The 21,151-nt window shown below is 44.3% G+C and overlaps 2 protein-coding genes across 2 annotated transcripts in view; both read left to right on the top strand.

Moving 5' to 3' along the window:
- Positions 1 to 3,981: 3,981 nt before the first annotated feature.
- LOC310835951 (vomeronasal type-2 receptor 26-like) lies at positions 3,982 to 11,289 on the top strand (the record flags this gene model as incomplete). The annotated part of the gene is made up of 7 exons (XM_083720917.1): positions 3,982 to 4,175; positions 5,160 to 5,451; positions 6,941 to 7,744; positions 8,248 to 8,480; positions 9,302 to 9,428; positions 10,227 to 10,636; positions 11,278 to 11,289. The coding sequence occupies exons 3-7, from the start codon at positions 7,738 to 7,740 to the stop codon at positions 11,287 to 11,289; spliced, it is 789 nt and encodes a 262-aa protein (XP_083577043.1). The 5' UTR covers positions 3,982 to 4,175; positions 5,160 to 5,451; positions 6,941 to 7,737.
- Positions 11,290 to 18,816: 7,527 nt separating this feature from the next.
- LOC310839530 (vomeronasal type-2 receptor 1-like) overlaps positions 18,817 to 21,151 on the top strand; it is a gene marked incomplete at its 3' end in the record, with an annotated part of 56,393 nt that continues 54,058 nt past the window's right edge. The window contains exons 1-2 of the mRNA XM_083728167.1: positions 18,817 to 18,954; positions 20,128 to 20,355. The remainder of the gene's footprint in view (positions 18,955 to 20,127; positions 20,356 to 21,151) is intronic.

The following is a 21,151-nucleotide window of genomic DNA, read 5'->3' as shown; positions in this document are numbered from 1 at the left end:
CGATCGAAAGGTCGGCGGTTCGAATCCCCGCGGCGGGGTGCGCTCCTGTTGCTCGGTCCCAGCGCCTGCCAACCTAGCAGTTCGAAAGCACCCTCGGGTGCAAGTAGATAAATAGGGACCGCTTTCTAGCGGGAAGGTAAACGGCGTTTCCGTGTGCAGCTCTGGCTCACCAGAGCAGCAATGTCACGCTGGCCACGTGACCCGGAAGTGTCTCCGGACAGCGCTGGCCCCTGGCCTCTTGAGTGAGATGGGCGCACAACCCCAGAGTCTGGCAAGACTGGCCCTTATGGGCAGGGGTACCTTTACCTTTACCTGAAATATCACACATATGCATACATAAGCATACGGGGACACGGGTGGCGCTGTGGGTTAAACCACAGAGCCTAGGGCTTGCCAATCAGAAGGCTGGCAGTTCAAATCCACACAACAGGGTGAGCTCCCGTCGCTCGGTCCCTGCTCCTGCCCACCTAGCAGTTCGAAAGCACGTCAAAGTGCAAGTAGATAAATAGGTACTGCTCCGGTGGGAAGGTAAACGGCATTTCCGTGCACTGCTCTGGTTCACCAGAAGTGGCCTAGTCATGCTGGCCACATGACCCAGAAGCTGTACGCCGGCTCCCTCGGCCAGTAAAGCGAGATGAGTGCCGCAACCCCAGAGTCAGTCACAACCGGACCTAACAGTCAGGGGTCCCTTTACCTTTACCAATTGCAGCTTGTAAAACAGTGATTGAATTCCTCCAAACCTCAGGCCTTTATATACATTATTTACACAATGAGTCCCATCTGATTGGCTGATTCTGCTTCCCTCCTGGAGCCTGATTGGTCTTCTCCTGCAGGCCAATCAGCTGTTGCATTGTACAATCCTACCTGCCTATTGTTCTAGGATCCAAGCTTAGTACATAAACGGAAATCACAAAGGGTTTTTTGGGGGGGCAGTTTGCAGCTAGATTGTATGTATCACTCCCCACCACAAACCCCTGTGGCTCTTGCATAGCTCACAAGCAAACCTCCCCACCTTTTGGACTTTCTGTCCAAAATTCCACCCCCACCACCCCATTTAGCTTTAGAGAGCCAGTGTGGTGTAGTGGTTAAGAGCGGTAGACTCGTAATCTGGTGAACCGGGTTCGCTTCCCCACTCCTCCACATGCAGCTGCTGGGTGACCTTGGGCTAGTCACACTTCCTTGAAGTCTTTCAGCCCCACTCACCTCACAGAGTGTTTGTTGTGGGGGAGGAAGGGAAAGGAGAATGTTAGCCGCTTTGAGACTCCTTTTTTTTGTATTCATTTTTATTAAGCTCTTTTTTAAGGGGAGGGGGGAAAAACAGACAAGAAAAAACATAAAAACAAAAACAAAACCAACAACATATCAACAAAAACATGTAGACATACAACAACAACAACAAAGAAAACGCATCAATTTACGACATAACATTAATTGACTTCCCTCCATCACGGTTTGAGCTATATCCCTGCATTATCTTCCTGTGGTATCTTTTTACAACCTTTATCTATACATCTCAGGCTTTATGTTAAGGTAAAGGTAAAGGTACCCCTGCCCGTACGGGCCAGTCTTGACAGACTCTGGGGTTGTGCGCCCATCTCACTCAAGAGGCCAGGGGCCAGCGCTGTCCGGAGACACTTCCGGGTCACGTGGCCAGCGTGACATCGCTGCTCTGGCGAGCCAGAGCCACACACGGAAACGCCGTTTACCTTCCCGCTGGTAAGCGGTCCCTATTTATCTACTTGCACCCGGAGGTGCTTTCGAACTGCTAGGTTGGCAGGCGGGCTTTATGTTACACCTACTGTAATTTTAATATTTCCTAAATTTGTTTCTATGTGTGTAATAAACTTACTCCAATCATTAATAAATTTTACGTTTTTCTGATGCCTGATCTTCTGTGTCATCCTTGCTAGTTCTATATACTCAAATAACTTAGATTGCCATTCTCTGATAGTTGGGATATTAGGGGTTTTCCAGTTTTGCGCTAGCAGTATCCTGGCAGCTACCGCTGCGTATTGGAACATAGTTTGGTCTTCTTGCCTAATCTCTTCTCTGACCATTCCTAATAGGAAGGCTTCAGGTTTCTTAGGGAAGGTATATTTCAAAAAACTTTTTAGTTCATCGTAGATAAGTCCCCAAAACCTTTTCACTTCTTCGCAAGCCGCTTTGAGACTCCTAAGGGGAGTGATAAAGCGGGATATCAAATCCAAACTCTTCTTCTTAGCTCATTTCCATTTAATTTAGCAGTTGGAGCACTGAAGGGCAGAAGAAGGAAGGTCGCCCCCACTCCTTTCCCTGCAAAGTGTCCTTAATTAAACCGTCATCATTTGCACCTCTGAAACTGCAGCGGCGCTTCAGGTTCCATTTTGAACTGTGGCTGCTTGCAAGGGTAGCGGGGACAGGGCACCGTAGAGCTACGGAAACAGTACAGCAATTCCTCCCCCTGGGTCCTGTTGTTGTACGAATGGGAACCTGGCTTAGGAGTCAATGCCTAGGGGCCGAGGTCCCTTCAGGCCCCCAATGAAATATTTAAGGTTGCCTCTCCAATATTGATGGGCGTTGCCATTCAAATGGTGTGTGTGCACTGCATCTTGTGATCAATTATGTAGGGCAGGGCTTACCTAGCACCACCACCCCAATACAGTGGTACATCAGGTTAAGTACTTAATTCGTTCCGGAGGTCTGTTCTTAACCTGAAACTGTTCTTAACCTGAAGCACCACTTTGGCTAAGGGGGCCTCCTGCTGCTGCCACTGCCGCACAATTTCTGTTCTCATCCTGAAGCAAAGTTCTTAACCTGAGGTACTATTTCTGGGTTAGCAGAGTCTGTAACCTGAAGCGTATGTAACCTGAAGCGTATGTAACCCGAGGTACCACTGTATTTTATTCATCGGCATCGCTGGAACCAAGAATGAAGTACTTTCCTATATCTTTTTTTATTTTTAAGAATAATACTTTATTTAGAATTCAACAATAACAAAGGGGGAAAACCACAGTAGTTGCTACATCAATTCATTACAATTAACCAATTTTAACAATATATAAATAGTAATAGAAAAATTACACAACATCACTTTCAACTTATTGAAGTTTTCATATTATGCTTTTACCTCTTTATCTCTTTCTTAACATATCAAAAAGACAAAAAATAAGAAAGGAGGCACAAAAAGAAAAGAGAAGAGGAAGGGGGTGGAAGGAGGGGAGGGGAAAAAAGAAAAAAGAAAAGAAAACAAACACATTTGGCTTCTGATTAGACTCATTGTATTATTTCTACAATTTTTTCACACACAGTTCCAAGTTATTGTATTTCTTTCTTTGTTTTCGTCAGATATCAAAAAACATTATATTTGTTGTTTTTATAAGGATCATTCTATTTCTGCCAGGAGATATTTGTTATTGTACTTTCCTATATCTGTATTCATATAGTTGTATTACAGTAACCAAAGTCGGTTACTAAGAGTATGCCCCTGGTGGCCAAAGCAAGCTTTCGAAAGTGTTTCCTCCATTGCAAAGTTTGCCAGGTCCACTGGCCCATCCCGACCATGAAACCTTGTTGGTGATTTCTCAGAAACATGTTTTCTCTCCAGCTCTGCACCTGCCCAGTGAGCCAAGCAGAGAGTCCACGAGGTTGCAGACAGGAAACTTCTTCCCCTGTATAATTATCAAAATCATAGTGGTGTATTCCTCTACTCTCACCAAATCTTGTAGGATTTCCCCTGAGACCAATAACCTAAACTTCAGAATCAAGGAGAAAATGAGTCCACATCTTGCAAGAAGCTTGAAAGAAGAGTGATGCCATAAATGCTTCTCAAAATATTAAGCATCACTGAGAGCCTGGTCTGAGGTTCAGGGCAGGCAGGGACTGCGAAGGTGGGAAGCTTTTTCTTGCTAGCTGTAAGTCTGCATCCATGGCTAGAGCCCAGATGTGCCACTGAAGTCACTGCTTGTCATGGTCACTGCTGGGATGATATCACTGCTGCTGCTGCTGCTGCTGCTAATGCCTGAGGCTGTCTGTGGGACTCAGGCAGGGAAATGCTCTGTGAATCTGATGCGGCTTCGAAATGAACCAGTGAATTATTACAGGGCAGGGGACCATCTCATTAGTGGGATCATCTCACCAAAAACTGCTTTATTTAAACCATACAACTTCTCTTGGCCCCCATTAACCATGATTACCGAGTAAGTAACTATAAGCCACTTGATTGCTGGAAAGAAACATCAACTACTGTAATTCGCTCTATGCGAGGCTGCCCTTGAAACTGTCCCAGAAACTCCAGCGGGTGCAGAATGCTGCAGCGAGGCTCCTCACGGGGTCCCTGCCCTGGGAGCATATTCCCCCAGTGCTTTACCAACTGCACTGCTTCCCAGTGGAGTACAGGGTCAGGTTTAAGGTGCTGGTTTTGACCTTTAAAACACTTTGTGGCTTAGGGCCCTCGTATTTATGGGACCGCCTCTCCTGGTACTTCCCACAGAGGACCTTAAGATCCATGAATAATCATAGTTTAGAGGTCCTGGGCCCTAAGGAAGTCAGATTATCTTCCACCAGGGCCAGGGCCTTCTCAGTGATGGCTCCGACCTGGTGGAGACCAGGGCCCTGCAGGATTTAACTTCCTTCCACAGGGCCAGTAAGACAGCTATTCCGCATGGATTTCAATTTGAACTTTGCCTGATCTTTTCTTCCCCTTCCTTTTCTTCTCTCCCCCTCCCCTTTTTATAAAGATTACCCACTCTGAGAACCCACAGCTAATTCTCCCTTGGTCTCATCACTGGCACAAATAGGACTAATTTAGCCAGCTAGCCCTGTTAAGTGGAACCTGGCAAATCTATAACATCCTTTGATCGGCTTCCAAGCATATCGCAAACTTCTGAATTATATTTGGTTCTGTTCTTTGAAGGCTGCGGACCTTCTATCCCAAACTATAAACTCCACAATGTTTTAAGGAAGTGGCAAATTAATATCCAACTTGCAACCAGGGTCTGTATCTGTCCCCCAATAAAAACATAGGAGCAATTATTTGAGGATGCACTGTTTTTGAGGCGTATGGTGCCTGGAAAGCCTTCTGATTAATAAAAAGAAAGAATTTGGCATCCCTACCACACCCCACACCCACAATGACTGGAGAACGACAGCCTGTTACAACTACTGTATTTAATGTTTTGCAGTATCTCAGAACAAAAGTACTGGCACATCCTGTCATTTTTGCTTGCTGTTCAGGAGATTAATCTGGATCCTTCACTTTTAGCCAACACCACTTTGGGCTACAACCTCTTTGAAACCTATTTTGATGGCAGAGTGGTTTCGAATGCAATGCTAGATGGATATTGTGGTGGGGAAAGCTATATTCCAAACTACAACTGTGGAAGACGCAAGAACCTCTTGGCTGTTATTGAAGGGGCTGGATCTGACATTTCTACCCATGTTTCTAGCATGTCGGGCATCTACAAAATCCCACAGGTAGGGACTGAATCATAGAATCATAGAATTATAGAGTTGGAAGAGACCACAAGGGCCATTGAGTCCAACCCCCTGCCAAGCAGGAAACACCATCAGAGGACTGCTGACATATGGTTGTCAAGCCTCTGCTTAAAGACCTCCAAAGGAGGAGACTCCACCACACTCCTTGGCAGCAAATTCCACTGTCGAACAGCTCTTACTGTCAGGAAGTTCTTCCTAATGTTTAGGTGGAATCTTCTCTCTTGTAGTTTGGATCCATTGCTCTGTGTCCGCTTCTCTGGAGCAGCAGAAAACAACCTTTCTCCCTCCTCTATGTGACATCCTTTTATATATTTGAACATGGCTATCATATCACCCCTTAACCTCCTCTTCTCCAGGCTAAACATGCCCAGCTCCCTGGGATGGTCACCAGTCAGGGAAGCTACAGTGGTGAATTTCCTGCATTGGAGGAACCTCTGAGCTCCCCTTTGACTCTAGGACTCTCTGTTTTTTGAAGGATTCTCTTAAAATGATTTATAATAGCCTGAGGTGTCCTATGAACATGAGAAACACCCTGAAGCTGGTTCAGCCTGTAAGTCCGTCTAGTCTAGCATCCCATTTTCAGCCGAGCAGAAACCACTTCTGGGAAGTCTGCAGGTGTGGTCTGAGTGAAAAGCCACTCTTCCCACTTTTGATTCCCAACAACAGGCTTTCAAGACCATGGTGCCTTTGGCAGTGGAGGAAGAACATGGTCCTTGCACCTAGTAATCATTGATAGCCTTCCCATCCTTGTCAAGCCAGTCCCTTTCTTGCTTGTTATTAAGATATAGCTGATATTCTTCCAGTCCATGATGTATAGCCACGCAAAGGCGGTGATCGCTCAAAGATTAAGGGACATTGCCAGACAGGAGGACATAGCCCGTGTGAAACCTGGGCTGTTTCTGGGGGAGCAGATGTATCGGGCTGCTCCAGCTCGCTACCTGGCGGATATCCACTATGTGGAATACCGCAGACTATTTACCGCGGCTAGGCTGAATGTTCTTGACTCATCGGTTCTGAAGGGAAGATATGGAGGAGTCCCATATGACCAGAGATTATGCCATTGTGCGTTGGGTGAGGTAGAATCCACAGAGCACATCTTACTGAGCTGTCCCTTCTACAACGATTTAAGACAGTATCTTATAACTCCATACTTACCCCAGCTCAGTCCCCGACAAAGAGGAAAGCAGACAGCATATCTGCTAAATAAGTCTTCTGGGAAAACAACTTTGTCAGTGGCTAAATTCCTTTTCCTGGCACTCAAGTGTCGGAAACGTATAACTGAATGCTTTGATGTGGGTTATCTGTGAGAGGTTTAGTACTGTGGCCCTACCTTATTTATGTACCCCTATGATGTTTTAGTTTATAATTCTGTATTGTGTTTTATCTCTGACTATCAGTCGAATAAAGGAAATTGATTGATTGATTGATTGATTGATTGATTGATTGATATTCTTCCTTTCCTCGCTAGGTCAGTTATGGTTTTGCTCTTACTGATAAAACTCAGTTCCCTTTTGCCTACCAAATGGTTCCCAAAGAAGAAATTCAGTACCTGGGGATTGTCAAGCTGCTCCTGCATTTCGGATGGACATGGATCGGCCTCTTTGCTCCAGACAATGACAGCGGAGAAAGGTTCTTAAGTTCCTTAATACCTATGATGATCAGCAGTGGAATCTGTGTTGCCTTCTCAGAAAAAATACAACAAAGGACTCTGTACCAGATTTTAATACGGAGGGAGCCACCTGTTATGTGGAGAAAAGTCAATGTCTCTGTCTACTATGGGGACGCTTCCAATCGATTTGACCCAATCATCATGGTACAAAGGATACTTGAAAGGGTGCAAACATGGGGGAAAGTCTGGATCACAACAGCTTTTCAGGACATCAACATGAACTTATCTTATGGTATTAATACCTTCATGTATATCCATGGTTCTTTGTCTTTCATAATGAAGACCAGAAAATGGACAAAATATGAATACTATAAGCCGCGGTCGGGCACAACACTACGATTTTGGGATGAATCATTTCAATGTTTATGTTCGGAGGCTGTATTGCCCATGAAAGGTTGGATAAGATGCACAGAGAAAGCGAAACTGGAGGTTCTTCCCCAAGAGGAGGTTGAAAGGGCCCTGTCACAAGACAGCTACATTACGTACAGCAGTGTCCAGGCCATGGCACTTGCCTTAAATGCTGCCTATTCTTCCAGATCCAAGCAGGTGTTGATGATGGGTAGAGGGGACAGGTTGGGACTTGAACGACTGCAGCCATGGCAGGTATTCCTCCCCTCCCCCTTGAATCCTTGTCCTGCACCCAGAATCCAATCCAATCGCCTCAACCGTGCCAGCATTTCCAATGCATATCTAACATGAAATTCTCCAGTGCTATTTGGCTTGTTTTGGTGGCATCAGAAGACATTCCATGGTTCAGTCATCATTCTCTAGTGATAAATTAAGAATGCAACTCAGCTTTCCCCCAATTTCCCCCCTCCCCCTCTGACTTCCCACAACTTCCTCTTCTGGTGTTTTTTTTTGGGGGGGGATATATCTTGTTGATTTTGATGATCTGATATGTTTTAATATGATAAAAAATGTAAAATCCAGTATAACTTTATATATATATAAAAAGAATGCAACTCGGCTGTGACTGTGAAAAGCCAACAACATTATTCCTATGAGTCCAGAAGTGTACTATCCCTAATTTGGAGGAGACTAGAGTGAAAAATGAAAAGAGATCAATAGATTTCCATGTTTCCTCAATTCTGTTTTTCTCCTGTCAGTCCAGCTTCACCCTTTCTTAAGAAACGTCCAGTTGTTTAATACCTCCAGGGGTGGATTGTATTCGGATGAGAATGGAGACCTGGCAGCGGACTATGATATTGTGAACTGGGTGCTGTTTCCCAATGGGACTCGTGGAAGAGTGAAAGTCGGGAGTGTAGAGAGACAGGCAGCCTCACATTTAAAGCTGACCATTAACCCAGAAACCATTGTGTGGCCCTTGCAGTTTAAAAAGGTAAAGGAATTTTTTATGTGCTTCTTTCCCGCTGAGATTTATTAAACCCAAATTATTTACAGGGTTTATCTATATGATACTGGAAATTATTTAATTTAATTCATATGCAGACTATAATCTAGGCCTCACCTGCCGCACCCAAATTCGCACCATAAACTCTACTGGGAAAATTGATTTGAAATGGAAAATTTGGTAATTTCCTGCCAAGCTGGAGCTCAAACTGCATGCTGGAGTGGGGTTGGGTCTCATACGCTGTCCCCAACTTAGTTTCCCCATGAGTCACTTTTTAAAAAATAAAGCCCTTTTTAAAAGCTTTTTAAATATGTGAAAACAAAATAGGGCAAATAATGTTTTTGTGTCTGAGTGAGCAGTATAATTCTATATGATATAAATCTGCAAAATCCCAGTGGCATCCTGATTTGATTGGTGATGAAAAATTCTGCAACAATAACTAATAACATGCATCCCTGACCATTCTTGTTTAACATTTTTAATGAAAAGTTTCCATGCTCCGACATCGACATTTGTTTGCATAAAGTCGTCAATCACCCTCTGGCTTTGTGCCCTAGACCCAGTGCCAATAAAAACTGCACAGATTCCCTTTTCTTAACACCTGTTTCCTCTCCTAGTTTATCATCAGGCCTGTGATATTTCCTCTGCTCTGCCATTGCTGGGACAGCAGAAGTTGTTTCTAAACTAGATACTTATGCATCAGCAATATTTACCTACAAAGGGGGCGGGGCTAGGGTCCTTCCACAACTCATGACTCAATTCCACATCTCTAACCATTTCCCCTTGACGCTCCTTCACTCTATTGTCAGATTGTGCCACGCGCCAGGTGTACTGAAAGCTGTCGCCCTGGATACGCCAAGGTGGTTCAAGAAGGAGAACCGGTTTGCTGCTACGCTTGTGCTCTGTGTGATGAAGGGACCATCTCCACTCAGGAAGGTGTGCGACTCAAGGGGAGAAGGCATTCCTTGGGGAAACAAAGATAGGCTGAAGATTTGCTCAGCAGAGATTTTCTGTGAAGATCCTAAGTACATTTTTGGAATGTATTTTGGAATGTGAAACCATTCTTGGCTACTGTGATGTTAAGTTCCAAAACGCAGGATTTCTCAAACTGCAGGCCGGGTGGTGGCACCAGTGGGTGATATAGGGGCATTCTTTGGGAGAATATGAATAGAAATTTACTCAGAGACATAAAAGGCCAGCATGCTAAAACCATCAGAAAATACAGGGAATAAAGAGAAGGGTGATTAGACAGGGAATTTGTTATACAGTGGTACCTCAGGTTAAGAACTTAATTCGTTCTGGAGGTCCGTTCTTAACCTGAAACCGTTCTTAACCTGAGGTACCACTTTAGCTAATGGGGTCTCCATCTGCCACCGCACAATTTCTGTTCTCATCCTGAAGCAAAGTTCTTAACCTGAAGCACTATTTCTGGGTTAGCGGAGTCTGTAACCTGAAGCGTCTGTAACCCGAGGTACCACTGTACAAACAAAATGTAAATGTAAAATGGCACAAGGAGAATCATAGAATCAGGGTTACAAGGGACGCCAAGTCCAACCGCCTGCAACTAAAGGAATCTCAACTAAAGCATCCATGCTAGAGGGCCATCCAAGCTCTGCTTGAAAACCTCCAAAAAAGGGGAGTTCGTTCCACAGTTGAACTGCACTTTCAAGCGTAGATGTTTTGGAATGTAGCAGAACACATTAGGACCACTGAATTCTTGTATCTTCCTTTCAGATGCAGACTATTGCACCACATGTCCAGAAGATCAGCACCCAAACAAGCACCGAAATCAATGTGTCCCCAACGTTATCACCTTTCTTGCCTATGAAGACTCTTTGGGGATCACATTGGCGTCCTTTGCCCTATTCCTCTCCTTAACCACGGGTTTTGTTTTTGCCATCTTTATTAAATACATGGAAACTCCCATAGTCAAAGCCAATAACCGAGACCTCTCCTACATACTTCTTGTATCTCTCTTCCTTTCCTTTTTGTCCTCCTTCCTTTTCATCGGCTGCCCAAGGAAAGCGACCTGCCTTCTCCGACAAACAGCCTTCAGCATCATCTTCTCAGCTGCTGTTTCTTCTATGTTGGCAAAAACCATCACGGTGGTGCTGGCCTTCCTGGCCACAAAGCCAGGGAACAAGGTGAGGAGATGGCTGGGGAAAAGTCTGGCCAACTCCATTATCATTTCCTGTTCCAGTGTCCAAGTTCTCCTCTGCACCATCTGGCTGGGCATCTCTCCCCCATTCCCAGACTCTGACATGCACTCCCAGCCTGGAGAGATCATCCTACAATGCAATGAAGGGTCTTCTGCCATGTTTTATGGTTCCCTCAGCTACATGGGCTTCCTGGCAGCCATCTGCTTCACAGTGGCTTTCCTAGCCAGAAAGCTTCCAGGATCCTTCAATGAGGCCAAGCTGATCACCTTCAGTATGCTGGTCTTCTGCAGTGTTTGGGTGTCCTTTGTTCCCACCTACCTGAGCACCAAGGGGAAATACATGGTAGCTGTGCAGGTCTTCTCTATACTGGCCTCCAGTGCTGGGCTTCTGGGCTGCATCTTTCTCCCCAAGTGCTACATTATTGTGCTGAGAGCTGAACTGAATACAAAGGAGCATCTCACAATGAAATCAAAGTGAGACATCTTATTCTTTGATGTTCATGTTAGCTGCCATTTTTAGCAAGTAGTTCTGTTTAGTTGAGATGCCACAAACTGGACCCGAGCCCTTTATTCACCATTAAATTATGATGTCAACTAAATGAAGCCTCTTATTCTTAAAACTTCCAGTTCTGCGGATAGATTTGACTTTAAAATATTTTTTTCTTAAACTCTGTTCAACTGATGGGCTGTTGATGAAATGTGTGGGGTCAGGCCACTGTCCAATTTACTCGCTGCAAGCATGTCAGAAGTTAGATGCTCTTGTTTGTATCTGAAGAAGTGTGCATGCACACGAAAGCTCATACCAAGAACTGACTTAGTTGGTCTTTAAGGTGCTACTGGAAGGAATTTTTTTTGTTTTGCCAATAAAAGGTTTGATGATGATGATGATGATGATGATAGATGCTCCTTTTTCCCTGGCGGAGGAGGGAAAAACTGGGCAGAAGTAGCTCGGCAGGGGATTTGAAATGGAATCCCTTAATCAGAGGAGGAGAGGAAAGATGAGGACTTACAGCATTAAGTGATGATACTGAGCATTAAATGACTTAGAATCACAATACTTCATGGACCACTCTCTCCTATGAGCCTATCCAGACCCAGAGATCACCATCTGAAGCCCTTCTTCATGTGGCTCCTCCAGGAGAGGTCCAGAGCGTGGTAACAAGAGAACGGGACTTTTCTGTGATGGCTCCTCATTTGTGGAATACCCTCCCCAGGGAGGTTTGCCTGGCGCCTTCATTATTTATAATTTAGGTGCTAGGCAAAAAAAATTCTCTTCAACCAGGCCTAGGGCTGATTGATGTCCCATGCCCTTTTAAATATGTTGTGGCAGGGGGGATTATTGGTTTTTGTTCTTATTGATATTATGTATTTCATGTTTTTTGTATTGCAATTTTATGTTGTGAACTGTCCTAAGATCTACGGATGGAGGACGTTATACAAATAAAAAAAATATAAATATATAAATAATATAAATATAAATATAAATATAAATATAAATATAAATATAAATATAAATATAAATATAAATATAAATATAAATATACATATAAATATAAATATACATATAAATATAAATATAAATAATATTAATATAAATGTATAAATTGCATCCAGTTTTCATAGTCATACTGAGCATGCCCTCCTCCTTAACACGTAATAATACTTTTTCACGAGATACATTTTGTTATTTTCAGCAGGCCCTTCTTTGTGTGCCTCCTGCATGAGAGGTCTGAAGTATGGCAGCCTAATAACAGGTGTGTGATTGACACCAGAATTCTTATTAAGGTGGTCTGGTAGGTAAAGGATCCCTGGACGTTTGTCTGCAGACTACTTTCCAGGTCATGTGGCCAGCATGCCTAAACTGCTTGCAACGCACAGAACACTGACAGAAGCCAAAGCACACAGAAACACTAGGAGATGGCTGGGGAAGAGTCTGGCCAACTCCATTTAATCCTGAAATGTAATGAAGGAACTGTTGCCATGTTTTACAGTGCCCTCAACTACATGGGCTTCCTGGCTACCATCTGCTTCAGAATGGCGTTCCTAGCCAGGAAGCTGCCTTCAGTGAAGCCAAGCTGATCACCTTCAGCATGCTGGTCTTCTGCAGTGTTTGGGTGTCCTTTGTGCCCACCTACCTGAGCACCAAAGGGAAGTACATGGTAGCTGTGCAGGTCTTCTCCATCTTGGCCTCCAGGGTCCTTGACAAGATGTACCGATAAGGAGCCTGTGAGCATTAAGGCTGGTTGATATCTGGTTTTCAACATCGCAATATATCAACAACTTAACATTGTGATATATCACGATGTCTGAAATAAGGATGGAACTATGTAGAGGCAAACAGTGGGGCTGCACAATATCTGGTTTTCAACATCGCAATATATCACCATCTAAACATTGCGATATATCATGATGTCTGAAATAAGGATTGAGCTATACAGAGGCATTGGTTGGCTTCATGATTTTTGCTGGCGCCTGCTCTTGTAAATTGCTGCCCACTGCAGAAGGCAGGGGCGAGATGAGAGATGAGCCAGCAGACTTAACAGGGGATACAGAACTCAAGAGAAGCATTCACCAGCTTCACGGTTTCTCCTACATTGTGATTTTTGCATCACACACAAACACACACACCATGATTTGCAATATATTGCCAGGTCAAAAATTAGGAAACTGATATCATGACATGGACTTCAAACCAGTATTGGATGATATATCGGCCAGCCCTAGTGATCATTCTCTGCAAATTTCTTCAGAATTTTTTTCCTATTAGGAAACAGCATGATTAAGCAGAAGGCAACTGCAGATGTGCAGATTATTGAGGAGCAGCTTACTGATTCACAATATGTGCTTTACAAGAGAAGGATTATTAACAAACTTGGTGGTCTTATAATGACTGGTAGGAAATGGAGCTATCAGCAGACAACAAAAGAGTTTCTGCATGGTGGGGAGGGACGACTGCCCCCCAGGTATGCATATGGGAGATGGTTCATATAGACTCTAAAACCGTGATTCCTAATGTGGAGCACACGCCCCACAGGGGGGCTATTTGATTTTTAAGGGGGGCAATTCGATAATGAGTTACACCAAGTTAATGGCCTTTTAGGCTTCCTCCATGTGAATAGGAGTTCACTTTTTGAATACAGTGGTACCTCGGGTTACATACGCTTCAGGTTACAGATGCTTCAGGTTACAGACTCCGCTAACCCAGAAATAGTACCTTGGGTTAAGAACTTTGCTTCGGGATGAGAACAGAAATCACGCAGCGGTGTCGCAGCAGCATCGGGAGACCCCATTAGCTAAAGTTGTACCTCAGGTTAAGAACAGTTTCAGGTTAAGAAGGGACCTCCAGAATGAATTAAGTACTTAACCCAAGGTATCACTGTAATAAGAAATACATGTCGGTTGGGAATCAGGATTTTAGAGATGCTTAGGTGGGGCATGGCCCAAAAAAGGTTGGGAACCACTGGTCTAAAACAAAGAGCATTTTCATCCTGCCTAATGTGAAAGTGTTTCATTACCGCAGAGTTTGCCAAGTTCACCTGTCCATGTCACTGGTCCATGTCAGACAATGGAGTCCCCCTTGGTGATTTCTCAGAAACACGTTTTCTCTCTAGCTCTGCAGCTGCTCATTGAACCATGCAGAGAGCCCAAGAGGTAGCAAACAGGAAACTTATTCCTCCTTTATAATTATCAAAATCATAATGATTAATTCCTCTCTTCACACCAAAGCTCTAGGAATTTCCCCTGAGACCTATATTCTAAGCATCACAATCATGGGCAACGTGATGTAACTTGTTTCAACGAGCTTGGGAGAATAACTGTGACATAAAAACCTCCTGCCCTACCCTTCTCAAGATAATAATTAAATCTCGTGCCACTGAGAGCCTGGTCTGGGATGGAGGTCCTCTCCCCTACCTTTAGGTCTGAATCCATGTCTTGAGTCCAGTTGTGTCACTGAAGTCACTGATGTCATAAGGGAGGACACTTGCCACTGACATTGCTAGGATGATGTCACTCCTGCTTCTGCAGCTGCTGCTGCTAATGCCACAGGCTGCCTGTGGGACACAACTGGGTAGATGCTCTGTGGATCTGATCTGGCTTCAGAATGAACCAGTGAATTATTACAGGGCAGGGGACCATCTCATTAGCGGGATCATCTCACCCAAAGCTGCTGTGTTTGATGAATACATCTTCTCTCAACCTCCATTAATCAGGCCTCGTGAGTAAGTTGTTGTTGTTGTTTAGTCATTTAGTCGTGTCCGATTCTTCGTGACCCCATGATCCAGAGTACGCCAGGCACTCCTGTCTTCCACTGCCTCCAGCAGCTTGGTCAAACTCATGCTGGTAGCTTCAAGAACACTGTCCAACCATCTCATCCTCCGTCGTCCCCTTCTCCTTGTGCCCTCCATCTTTCCCAACATCAGGGTCTTTTACAGGAAGTCTTCTCTTCTCATGAGGTGGCCAAAGTATTGGAGCCTCAGCTTCAGGATCTGTCCTTCCAGTGAGCACTCAGGGCTGATTTCCTTAAGAATGTACCAGGATCGAACACTGCCCCACCTGTGCCTTGACTGTTCCCAAGGACAGCTCTTATTTTCTGGTACCCCTGATCAGATTCTCTCCCAATATTGAGTGTGATGGCTCCTCATTTCAGATGAGTTGTTTATCCGACCTTCATCATGGTTTGCTTGTACAAAGCTTAAGCAATGCTCAGACTATATCTGGGCTTTATCAAGCATTCTTTCTGATTTGTTAGGTTCTTTGGAGCTCTTCACAATTTCTTTTTGTGTTACTGACCCTGAAGAATCTACCATCATCAGCAAACTTGGCCACTTCACTGCTCAGTCCTAACTCTAGATTGTTTATGAACAAGTTAACAAATACCTGCTTCTCTTACCCAATGTAAAAGCTGAACATTCATTTTCAACATAGGAAGATGCATAAAGCCACATCTTTTTAACACACCCTTTGATCAGCTTCCAAACCAACTTCACAAACCTCTTTTAAAAAGTTGATTTTGTTATTTAAAGACTGTGAACAATAACCTCTCTGCTGTTTTTCAAAAGTGGCAAATAACCATCCAACTTGCAGCCAGGATCTGTATCTCTCCCCCAATAAAATCATAGAAACAATTACCCAGAGGTACCCTGTTCTAAGGTGTATGTACGGTACCTGAGAAAGTCTTTAGAAAGAATATGGCATTTTGTTTTCACTGAATGGATAATGGCAGCCTGTCACAAGTGTTTTATTTGATACTTTGCAGTATCTCTGAAGAGAAGTACTGGCACGTTCTCTCCTTCTTGTTTGCTGTTCAGGAGATTAATCGGGATCCCTTGATTTTACCCAACACCACTTTGGGCTACAACCTCTTTGAAACCTATTTTGATGGCAGAGTGGTTTCCAGTGCACTGCTAGATGGATATTGTGGTGGGGAAAGCAATATTCCAAACTACAACTGTGGAAAACGCAAGAACCTCTTGGCTGTTATTGAAGGGGCTGAATCGGACATTTCTACCCATGTTTCTAGCATGTTGGGCATCTACAAAATCCCACAGGTAGGGACTGGGATGGCCAGCAGTCAGGGATGCAACAGTAGTGTATCGATTAGACTATGTGAACCCTGAGCTCCCTTCCTGCTCTAGGATTCTCCATTTTTGGAAGGATTCCCTTAAAACTGTTTACAATAGGCTCAATCTTGCCTGAGATGCCTTAAGAACATAAGCATCTGCATCAGGTTATAGGTCCATCTATTCCAGCATCCTACCAGATGCCACTTTCAGGAAGCCCGCAAATGGACCCAAGTGCAACATCACTCTTCCTACTTTTGATTCCCAACAAGTGGAATTCAGAGGTAGACTGCCCTCTGGCTAGTGAATCATTGCTAATCTTATCCTCCCTGAGTCTACCTACTCCCCTCTGAAGGCCATGCGATTTGTGGACATATTTACATCTTGTGAGGGCAAGTCCACAGTTTGACTATTCACTGTGAAGAAGCATTCTGAATTCTCCAACATTCAGGTCCATTGAATGGCCTTAAGTCCTAGTTTTATGGGATGTGGAGAAAAGGGCCTCTTTATCCTCCTTCTCCATACCATGAATACTTTTACAACTCTATCGTGTCTCTTTTGCCCTCTAAACTAAAAAGATCCGGAAAAATTGTAACCTTTCCCCATAGGAGAGTTGCTCCAAACCAGGATTTCCTAAGCTGGGGTCTCCAACTTTTTTTAAAAAAAACTACGGTTCCCATCATCCCTGACCACTGGTCCTGCTAGCTAGGGATAATGGAAATTGTAGTCCCAAAAGAGCTGGAGACCCAAGTTTGGGAAACCCCGCTCCAAACCTTAGATCATTTTTGTTAACCATTTTAGCGCTTTTCCTAATTCTACAATAACCTTCTTGAGGCACATTACGATGTTGACAGTTTTCATTTTGAATCCTTCCATAAAAATGCCCAACATGGAGTTGGTCATTTGCACAACAGCTGCATACAGTGGTACCTCAGGTTAAGTACTTAATTCGTTCCGGAAGTCTGTTCTTAACCTGAAACTGTTCTTAACCTGAAGCACCACTTTAGCTAATGAGGCCTCCTGCTGCCGCCGCACCGCCAGAGCCCGATTTCTGTTCTCATCCTGAAGCAAAGTTCTTAACCTGAAGCACTATTTCTGGGTTAGCGGAGTCTGTAACCTGAAGCGTATGTAACCTGAGGTACCACTGTACTGGGAATATTTTTATTGAGCTTCCCAACATCACCTCATTTATGAGGAGAAAGTAAAGCACTGTCTTTAACATTCTTTTGATGGAGTGTGATGCGTTCCTCTCACTGACATGGCCTCTTTTTGCTTGTTATTAACATACATCTGATATTCTTCCTTTTTCTCACTAGGTGAGTTATGGCTTTCCTCTTCATGATAAAACTCAGTTCCCTTTTGCCTATCGGATGATTCCAAAGGAGAAAACCCAGTACCTGGGGATTGTCCAACTCCTCCTGCATTTTGGATGGACGTGGATTGGAATCTTTGCTCCAGACAATTATAATGGAGAAAGATTCATAAGTTCCATAACACCTTTGATGCTCATCAATGGAATTTGTGTTGCCTTCTCAGAAAAAATAGTTTATCAGAATCTATACCAAATCGCCATGCTGAATGAACCACCTATAATGTGGAGAAAAGTCAATGTATTTGTCTACAATGGAGACTCTTCCAATAAATTTGGCATCATCATTAAGGTCCAAAGCATATTTGAAAAGGTACAACCTGGGGGGAAAGTTTGGATCACAACAGCCTTTCCGGACATCAACATGAACTTGTCTCATGATATAGATACTTTCATGTACACCCATGGTTCTTTGTCCTTCATAATGAAGACTAGAAAACAGACAAAATATGACTACTATAAGCCACGGTCTGGCAGAACACTATGGTTCTGGGATAAATCATTTCACTGTTTATGTCCAGAGAATGTGTTGCCCATGAAAGGCTGGACAAGATGCACAGAGAAAGAAAAACTGGAGATTCTTCCCCAAGAGGAGATTGAAAGGGCCCTGTCTCAAGACAGCTACGTTACTTATAGCAGTATCCAAACTGTGGCACTTGCCTTAAGTTCTGCCTATTCATCCAGATCCAAACAGATGCTGATGATGAGTAGAGGAGAAAGTTGGAGACATGGAAGACTGCAGCCATGGCAGGTACAGTATTCTCCTTCTGAAACATGAGTGTAGAAGGTAGTGTCTACTCACAGATGAGTTTTATGTGCTCTTCTTTTTAACTTGTCCATAAATCATCTAGAGTTGTGCATGAAAAGTGAGCAAACTAAATGTACTGATGATACCCAATTGTTTTGAGTGGTTAAGAGTAAGAGGGATTGTGAAGAGCTCCAAAAAGATTTTTTCCCCAAATGGAATGAATGGGCAGGAAAATGGCAAATTCAATTCATTCTAAGCAGGTATAAAATTATGTTTATTATGAGATAGTTCAAGGGCAGATCAGAGGATGAAATCAAGATTAGAGGAACATCAGAACAAAGGTGGGAAAAAAGGAAAGTAAGTAATTAGGAAGGCCCGAGCAGTGAATTATGAGAGGTTCCAACCCCCATGTCACAGAAGGGGAGAATCATGGGAATCAGTCACTATTCCATCTTCTGAGTGTGCAGTTCCTTTGGTAACTGAGGAGGTGGGCAGCCAATTTTCAGGGCCAGCTGAATCCAAGGTGGAAGGAGAGACAGAGGGACTGAGTTGGGCTCAGTCAAAAACAATGGTCACCAACAGCAGCAGCACAAACAGATCCAGCTTACCCAAAGGAACACCTACAGGTACAAGAGGGACCAAGGTTCTTCTGATCTTATGCTCTTACAGAGTAGGCAGAGGCAGCAGACAAAGGAAGAGAGGACCACTTGAAGCAAAAGATTGGGGGCACAGCAACTTCACAGCATTCTGAAAGATCCAGTGGCCTTCTGGATCAATAAGAGTGCTGTGCCCCAAATATTTTGCTTCAAATGGCCCACCTCACTTTGTCTAACTGTAAGGTATGGCTCTGCTTGCATGCCGTATTTTTTGCTCTATAAGACTCACTTTTTCCCTCCTAAAAAGTAAGGGGAAATGTGTGTGCGTCTTATGGAGCGAATGCAGGCTGCGCAGCTATCCCAGAAGCCAGAACAGCAAGAGGGATTGCTGCTTTCACTGCGCAGCGATCCCTCTTGCTATTCTGGCTTCTGAGATTCAGAATATTTTTTTTCTTGTTTTCCTCCTCCAAAAACTATGTGCGTCTTGTGGTCTGGTGTGTCTTATAGAGCGAAAAATACGGAAATTCTCCTAAGGGTGCACAGTGTAATGATCCTAGCTCTGCTCGTTTACAAAGTCGGGCAGGAGAAAAGGGAGGACTTAATAATGTATGACTGTGGAAAGCCAACAGCAATTGATTCCTATGAGTCCAGAAGTGCACTGACCCAAGATGAGGACAACCGAGATGACCAATGGTTTGGAAATTGTGCCTTATGAGGAGCGATGGATGGAGCTGGGTCTGTTTAGCCTGGGAAAGAGGAGACTGAGAGGAGATATGAGAACGAGTTTCAAGTATCTCAAGGGCTGTCCCATCATGGAATAGGGAGCTGGCTTGTTTTCTCCTGTGGGGTAGGACTTGAACCCGTGGCTTCGAGCTACAAGAAAGGAGATTCCATTGAAACATCAAGAAAAACCTTTCTAACAGTAAGAGCTGTTCAGCAGTGGAGTGGTCTCCCCCAGAAGGTTGTGGACTCACGTTCCTTGGAGGTTTTTAAGCAGAGGTTGGATGGCCATCTGTCATGAATGCTTTAGCTGAGATTCCTGTATTGCAGGGGGTTGGGCTAGATGACCCTTAGGGTCCCTTCCAAGCTTACAATTCTATGATTCTTTGATTCTATGATCCTAATTCATAAGCTCCCAGGTATTATTAATTCTTCATAAGCTTCCGGGTATTATTAATTCTTCTTTTTCTCCTGTCAGTCCAGCTTCACCCTTTCTTAGGAAACATCCAGTTGTTTAACACCTCCAGGGGCGGACTCTATTCAGATGAGAACGGGGAGCTGGCAGCCGACTATGACATTGTGAACTGGGTGCTGTTTCTCAACAAGTCTCAAGGCAGAGTGAAAGTCGGGAGCGTAGAGAGACAGGCAGCCTCCCATTTAAAGCTCACCATTAACACAGAAGCCATCGTGTGGCCCTTGCAGTTTAAAGAGGTAGGGGGAAAGATCTATGTGTGCTTTATTAAGGTAAAGGTAAAGGTACCCCTGCCCGTACGGGCCAGTCTTGACAGACTCTAGGGTTGTGCGCTCATCTCTAGAGGCCGGGAGCCAGCGCTGTCCGCAGACACTTCTGGGTCACGTGGCCAGCGTGACGAAGCTGCTCTGGCGAGCCAGCGCAGCACACGGAAATGCCGTTTACCTTCCCGCTAGTAAGCGGTCCCTATTTATCTACTTGCACCCGGGGGTGCTTTCGAACTGCTAGGTTGGCAGGCGCTGGGACCGAGCAACGGGAGTGCACCCCGGCGCGGGGATTCGAACCGCCGACCATACGATCGGCAAGTCCTAAGCACTGAGGTTTTACCCACAGTGCCACCCGGGTCCCTGTGTGCTTTATTACCCTATGACATTTGTTAAACTCAAATAATTTACTCTCTATTATACAGGAAATTATTCCTACACAATTCATTTGCAGTCTAATCTAGGGCTGATTTCAAAGGCCTCCCTCCCCAATTCTCAGCATAAACAGAAAATTAAATTGAATTGGAAAATCACTTTGAGCGTGGTGGTGCTGGAATATATAACAACGCGGGTGGCGTTGGACTTGCCGATCAGAAGGTTGGTGGTTCGAATCCCTGCAATGGGGTGAGCTCCCGTTGCTCTGTCCCAGTTCCTGCCAACCTAGCAGTTTGAAAGCATGGCAGTGCAAGTAGATAAATAGGTACCACTGCAGCAGGAAGGTAAATGGTGTTTCCGTGCGCTCTGGCACTTGGCGCAGTGTCCTGTTGCTCCA

This window comes from Podarcis gaigeae (assembly GCF_964106915.1).
Source record: "Podarcis gaigeae genome assembly, chromosome: 2".
Classification (NCBI taxonomy): Eukaryota; Metazoa; Chordata; class Lepidosauria; order Squamata; family Lacertidae; genus Podarcis; species Podarcis gaigeae.
This window is presented reverse-complemented; position numbering and strand designations above follow the sequence as displayed.